This window comes from Theobroma cacao, chromosome 10, assembly GCF_053813885.1.
Source record: "Theobroma cacao isolate CCN51 chromosome 10, ASM5381388v1, whole genome shotgun sequence".
Lineage (NCBI taxonomy): Eukaryota > Viridiplantae > Streptophyta > Magnoliopsida > Malvales > Malvaceae > Theobroma > Theobroma cacao.
Genome location: NC_142648.1, coordinates 24,534,866 through 24,541,854, shown reverse-complemented (window position 1 = coordinate 24,541,854; position 6,989 = coordinate 24,534,866). Strand labels below are relative to the sequence as shown.

Here is a 6,989-nt window from a genome sequence, read left to right as displayed (position 1 = left end):
GTTAAGTACGTCGCAATGGTTTCACCGAGTGACGATGTTCAGTCTGCAAAACGGATCATGTCTGGAATTTTTAAGGTTAGACCAAAATCAAAGAAACAAAAGCTTAGCCTAGGTATGCTTTACTTGCTCTACGGTTGTTTTGCCCTTCGCTTTATCTTCTATGCTGTTTGTTGAAAATGTGAGATCTATATTATGATTGTGGCAGGCAGCATACTCTCGGAGTGGAGACAAAACAAAGAGAAATGGACGTATAATGAAGGTATGCCTCACGTGACATTGAATTATTTGGATATGTGGTATTAATCTTGCATTCTACTAGGTGTGCTATTGAAATGTTTGATTGCTCATGTTTTGGAATCCTTGGGCTGTGTGCATGAGAAAAGAAAAGTAGTCAAGTTGGCTTTTAAGAAAAACAATGACAATGACCAAGAGGCTGGTTTGAAAAGAAAGTTACAGTGATGGATATTTGACATCTCCCTCGTAAACATTATTGTCACACATTACAGTTGAAGTGCAAATAATCTTAGGATTGGAAGCTATCTTATTTACTGGTATTTGTGCACCCTCATTTGGAGAATTCATATGATGTGGAAGTTCCTGTGACCCAGCTTTTATTAGTCTTTGGTCTGCTCAATTGCTTAATTAAGCCGTAATCCCAAACTGATAGGTTTGACTAGATGAATTTGTTTTTCTCATTCTGCTCACTTAAGTAGCCAAACTTCTGTTTTGTGACTTCAAAACATGATTTATTAGCTTTAGATGCTACAGTGAAATCATGGCCTGCAGCATAAAGCCACTTTTCTCCGTAGCTAATGAACTAATTTTTAACGTTTTCACTGTAAGATTAGGTGGATACTGTGTTTCTAAGAGCTGTTAAAGTGGGAAGTTGTAGAGTTTGTTGAGTAATTGAGTATAACTCTTTAGAGTCTTGTGATTTTCTTTTTGGGGTCTCACTCTTTCACTCACTGTAAACAGATTTGGAGCAGAAGGATTCAGAAGAAGAAGAATTCTCAGGTATCACTTTGCATTCATCTTATAAAATTATGGATTTTTTTGTTTCCCGTTCTGTGTTGCTCATGTGTTTGTGGTTTTTGGTAGTTTTACCTCTTACAATTTTGGAACTTAAGTTTGTGTTGTTTTATCATTGATGATGGTTCTCTCCTTTTTTTTTTTTTTTTAATAATTGCTTTTACAGAGGATGAATGCAGCTATGATTTCAGTGGTTTCTCTGATGACAAATACGATAGTTATTTTCATTTTGATGAGTTTGGGAAAAGGGTTTGTTATATCTTTTTGTTGCTTTTAATTTGTGAGGTGTAAATAGTGATGTCTGCGTTGTCTTCTTGTTTCCCCTCTTAAAAGGCAATTATTCTCTTCCCCACCTTTTCCTGAAATTCTCTCAATGTGGAAATGGAAAATTGGCTTTCACTATTTAGGATTGGATTGTAATATAATAATTTTATTTTATTAGTAAACAATTTGTGATAAGATTCATTGCTCGAGCAGTGGAAAAATGCATATCAATGCTTTAACCGAATGATATATGAGCTTCATTTGGAACTTTTAATAAGTTCTTATTGGTTATATTTATTGATTAAGGTGTAAATAGTTTGTTGAGTTTGTACCCTTTATGCATAATGTGGATTGTCACATCATTCACTTTCATTTCTCATGTTTTCAAAGAGCTTATTATTGACAATAGCCTCATTGCTGTTCGTAATGGAATGGCAGTGGTACAAAGTATGCTTGGTAGATGACAAAACAGAGGATGATCAGGTAGCTTTGCTGCTAGACATGCTTAAATGGTATGCACAGGTCTTTCTTTGCTTGACTTTATTTAAATGATGGATTAAATTATTTGCTATATTGAAATGTTGTGCTTTCTGCAACAGTGACCAGTCTGAAATTCGTTCTATTTATAAATATCATATTCCTGATCTGTTTAAAGCTCGCATGTCTGAGGAAGAGGCTGATAAAGTTGCTGGTTGGTTCCTCAGCCCTATCTTCTTGACTGTCCTCTTGGACAAAATTCCCGTGTTAAAGTTTGTATTTTCCCTGTATTTTTTAGGGTCCAAAGAAGTTGAGTTCGTCGAGCCACTTTGTTATGCCATATTCCTTAAGTAGGCCTTAGGCTGTCTTGCAAGTTGATGAAAGTGACCAAGAATGTCTCAAATTTTACTACTATCTAATATTCATAACATTGAATATATATTGAAGGTTATCGAGATAGAGTTTTTATTCTCCTTTATTCTTATCTACATTTTTTAATGCACTTGACCGATTTTCCTCCAAGAAAGAACACCTTTGTCTCAGTCGCAAATCTTCAATGTAGATACTCATGGCCAAGTTTTGCAAATCTTGTTATGATCTCTGGCACCTCTTCTACATCAAGAACTGGCCTTAAACGTGGGAGATTTGTTATTTGTCTGCAATTTAATATTAATTTGCCTACCAACATTACAGCAAAACCTTCAATAGAGAACGTGGCTGCATGTGTCTCCTTTCCAATTTTTTAAAACTATTATCTCTCTTATAAAGCCCTTTGCCCGCTTAACCTTGGTCCTCACCAATTGCATTTCTCTAAACACAAAAACCACTCGAGCACTTCAAAATTTTCATTAGGATATCATATGGCTTCAAAGACTGGAGCATCGACTGCCATCTTTGTCTCCCTCAACCTCCTTTTCTTTGCTTTGGTCAGCTCTCGCAAAGTGAACTATCAACCTGCAGAGTCCAACGGTTCGTCAAACGGAGTTGGAGAAAACTCTCATGATCATCATTCCTCTAATCAAATTCGAAGTAACTCCAACGGTTTATCAAATGTTGGAGGTTTTGTAAGTAGAAGAACAAATTCCGATGATTTATCAAATGGAGTTGGAGAAAACTCTCATGATGGTCATTCTTCAAACCAAATCCGAAGTAACTCCAACGGTTCATCAAATGATGGAAGTTTTACAAGTGGGAGAACAAACTCCGGTGATTCATCAAACGGAGTTGGAGAAAACTCTCATGATCGTCATTCGTCAAATCAAATCCAAAGTAACTCCAACGGTTCATCAAATGATGGAAGTTTTACAAGTGGGAGAACAAACTCCGGTGATTCATCAAACGGAGTTGGAGAAAACTCTCATGATCGTCATTCGTCAAATCAAATCCAAAGTAACTCCAACGGTTCATCAAATGATGGAAGTTTTACAAGTGGGAGAACAAACTCCGGTGATTCATCAAACGGAGTTGGAGAAAACTCTCATGATCGTCATTCGTCAAATCAAATCCAAAGTAACTCCAACGGTTCATCAAATGATGGAAGTTTTACAAGTGGAAGAACAAACTCAGATAATTCATCAAACGGAGTTGGAGAAAACTCTCATGATCGTCATTCATCAAATCAAATCCAAAGTAACTCCAACGGTTCATCAAATGATGGAAGTTTTGCAAGTGGAAGAACAAACTCTGATGATTCATCAGAAGGAGTTGAAAAAATTTTACATGATTTATTAAATGAGGATCCATCAAACGGGAAGGGATTATTAAACTTCAACGATTTGTCAAATGGAAATGGAGAGAACTCCAATGATAATTCAAAAGATTCTACAACAAATTCCGGAAAACCTGTTGATATCCTTCCAGCAGCAGCCATGATCCTTGGTGCCCTCAACCAGCAGGGCAAGTCCACTTGTAACCCACTAAACCTAGGTGTCTGTGCTAATCTGCTGAATGGTTTGGTGAAAGTTGAGCTTGGTAACGTACCAACCAAACCATGCTGCACCCTCATTCAAAGAGTGGCTGATCTCGAAGCTGCTGTTTGCCTTTGCACTGCCATCAAAGCCAATGTCCTAGGCATTGACCTCAACCTTCCGATATCATTAAGCGTCCTACTCAATAACTGTGGAAGGGAGGTCTCTTCTGACTACCAGTGCACCCCATAATTTTTATTTTTCATTTTCAAGTACTCAAATAATGTTTGATTGATCTTGCTTCCTTTTTCTTTTATCCAGTCTTTAATTTGACTGTGGGACTCTTTGTTATTGCTTTCTCTTACTAATTCGTTCTTTAATAATTCTTGTTTCTTTGATGAAGGAAGGCTCTTTAGCCTTCCTTATCATCATTTCTATTCTTTTTCTAATTTGTAATCTTGTATTATTCATTCTTTTTCTAATTTGTAATCTTGTATTATTCATTCTTGTTTCCAAACTAGAATACTTTTCTGCAATAAATATATTCTTCTACTTTCCCACATGGAATAATTACTGGCAATCCGCTTTTAGCATTTGAAATTCAATTTCCAAGTCTTGATGCAATGCATGGGAATTAACTAATCCCTATGACAAGTGTAGATGCGGGCAAAAAGACAAATTGCATTTATAAAGTTAATTTTTGGCTTATACAAAATATTGGAATGGATCTTTCTTTTCTTCAAATTTCATTTGTATATAATTTAAAAACTAAGTATTAGAATCAAGTTACCTGGGGTTTTGTTTTCCTTTTATATCACCTTAATTACTTAACGAATGAATAAGGTTCATATCTTTCATTCTTTCTATTGAACTTTTGTCTCAATGGCTGAGAATAATAATTAATTTTTATCACCTCTAGAATATTGAGATAATCAATTATAAGGTTTGACCAACTATAGCCAAAGCCAAAACATTTATTTTATCATCACGGACAAGTGTTTTAGATTAATTATAAGATTGAGGTCAATCTTACCATGTCCATAATTTTACATAGACGTAGATGTTTACTTGTCATTGTACTATTTGAGTTGAGTTGCATAAAATCCTAGGATGGTAATAGCTACCCTTTAACCGGGTACCTGCTGGTATTCAACCCAATTATTTATGGTTCAAGAATCCTATATTCAGATTTGAGACAAATTTGAGTAGTAATTTACTACCTGTCTCGGGTTCAGGTTGTTTATATATAATTATGTATAAAATATATTGTATGCTTTTAAAAGGGATTAAACTTTGACTAAACTCTTTGACAACCAATAGCGTTGTCAATTTAACCAAATTCCTTTTATGATATTATATGAAAAAGAATTATATTTAGTTTTTCCACTTAATTAAAAATATATATTTATTGTTTTGTTTTTCTCTTCAACTTTAAACGGGTATTTAATGGGTAGTATTAGGATATTAAGTTACAGGTTCGGGTAATAATTTTAAATTTTATTTAGGTAATTATAGGATTTGGATATTTTATAATTTAATAGGATTCAGGTTCGGGTACCTAAACAATAACAAGTATCCTATCTGTTGACATCTATATAAAATAGTGAATCCCTCTTTAATTAATATACCATGTGTTCAATTTTCATACGCTCAACCGGATTACTTATAAAGACTTTATCAGCTAGAACTTGAGAGTTTATTTTAGAAATCTTAGATTTGAATCCTAGAATTGAGAGATGATGTTTATGTGATGAGAGTTAGAACTTGAGAATTTGTTATAGAAATCTTGAATTTTAAATTCAGAATCATAGGGGTTTATGTAACTCAAAATTTTTATGAAAAAATAAACATACATTGACAGTTTGTCAAATACTTGGTCTTGAGTAATGATCTAAGTAGATCAATACTCATCATTAGAAAGTTATGCACATGTTATTTTCTTGCAAATCCTTGCTATATAAATCAAAAATGGTCATTAATTGGATATTATAGACGTGCGAGATTTTGGTTTGTGAATGTACAATTTATGGAATTGCCAACTAAAAAATTTTCCAACTAAAGAAAAGAATTGCCAACTAAAGAATCTCCTAGCAAATCCTTCAATAGAATATGATTGCTTTGTGGGGATCTCGTTTCATGTTTTTATTAATTTTTTTTCCTAATAATTCTTCTTCTAGAACCCTCTGCCTATTTGACCTTCACAGCAAATCCTTCAATAGAATTGGAGAAAAGTCTCATGATTTGCCAAATGGAGTCCTAAACAACTCCCATGATTCCCCAAATGTAGTCCAAAACAACTACCATGATTCTTCAAACGGAATTCAAAACAACTCCCGAGATTCTAAACAAGATTCATAGAAATCTCTTATCATTCCAGCAATAGCCATGATCGTTGGTGGCCTCAACCAGCAGGTCAAGTCCACTTGTAACCCCTCAACCTGGACGTCTGTGCTAATCTGCTGAATGGTTTGGTGAAGGTTGTGGTTGGTGATGTACCAACCAAACTATAGTGCACCTTCATTCAAGGCATGACCTATCTTGAAGCTGCTCTTTGTCTTTGCACTACCATCAAAGCCAACGTCTTTGGCATTAACCTCGATCTTCTACTTTCATTGAACGTCCTACTCAGTAACTATTCTGACTACTAGTGCACCCCATAATTATTCTTACAAGTTACATGTATTTTTTTTTTAGTAATAATGTTTGATCAGCTAATTCCAATATTTTTCTTAATTTCATCCTGTTGTTTGAATTTTGGATTAATTTATTCTTTAATGATTCGACAATACTGTTCTTGTTTTTACAAAATGACTCATTCATAAAGTATTATTTATTCTTATTCCTTCAATACTTCTGTAATAAAGAAGAGATATTTACCCAAAATTGTTTTATTTTTTTATATATTTATTAACTATAAGTTTTGTGTACATTCGTCTGAATTAAAGGGAGTGATTTCATCATTAGTCCATTATTTTATAGTTGTTAAGATTCTACTCAAAATTACATTTACCGGTATTTGCTACTCAAAAACCTGAGAACAAATTTGATGAAGAATGAGCTTTTGAGCACAAGACGGTTTGTGGTTTTATTCGGCAGTGGGTAGATGACAATGTTTTGAATTATATTGCCAATGATTCACATGCCAGAATTTTGTGGGAAAAACTTGAGACCTTGTATGCCTCTAGAACTGACAACAATAAATTGTTTTTATTGAAACAGGCTATGAATTTGAGGTACAAGGAAGGTTGTTCTATCTTTGATCATTTAAGTGAATTTTAGGGATGCTTTGACCAATTGTCCAGCATGAGTGTC

General features: G+C 34.2%; 1 protein-coding gene across 1 annotated transcript; it reads left to right on the top strand.

Moving 5' to 3' along the window:
- Positions 1–2,586: 2,586 nt before the first annotated feature.
- Positions 2,587–4,145, top strand: LOC108663643 (uncharacterized). The gene has a single exon (XM_018128875.2). It carries the CDS (start codon positions 2,631–2,633, stop codon positions 3,927–3,929), a length of 1,299 nt encoding a protein of 432 aa, XP_017984364.2. The 5' UTR covers positions 2,587–2,630; the 3' UTR covers positions 3,930–4,145.
- Positions 4,146–6,989: the final 2,844 nt, after the last annotated feature.

Bases quoted from the DNA above. Each gene is read 5' to 3' on its own strand.
- LOC108663643 (XM_018128875.2), top strand. From the start codon at position 2,631: ATGGCTTCAAAGACTGGAGCATCGACTGCCATCTTTGTCTCCCTCAAC.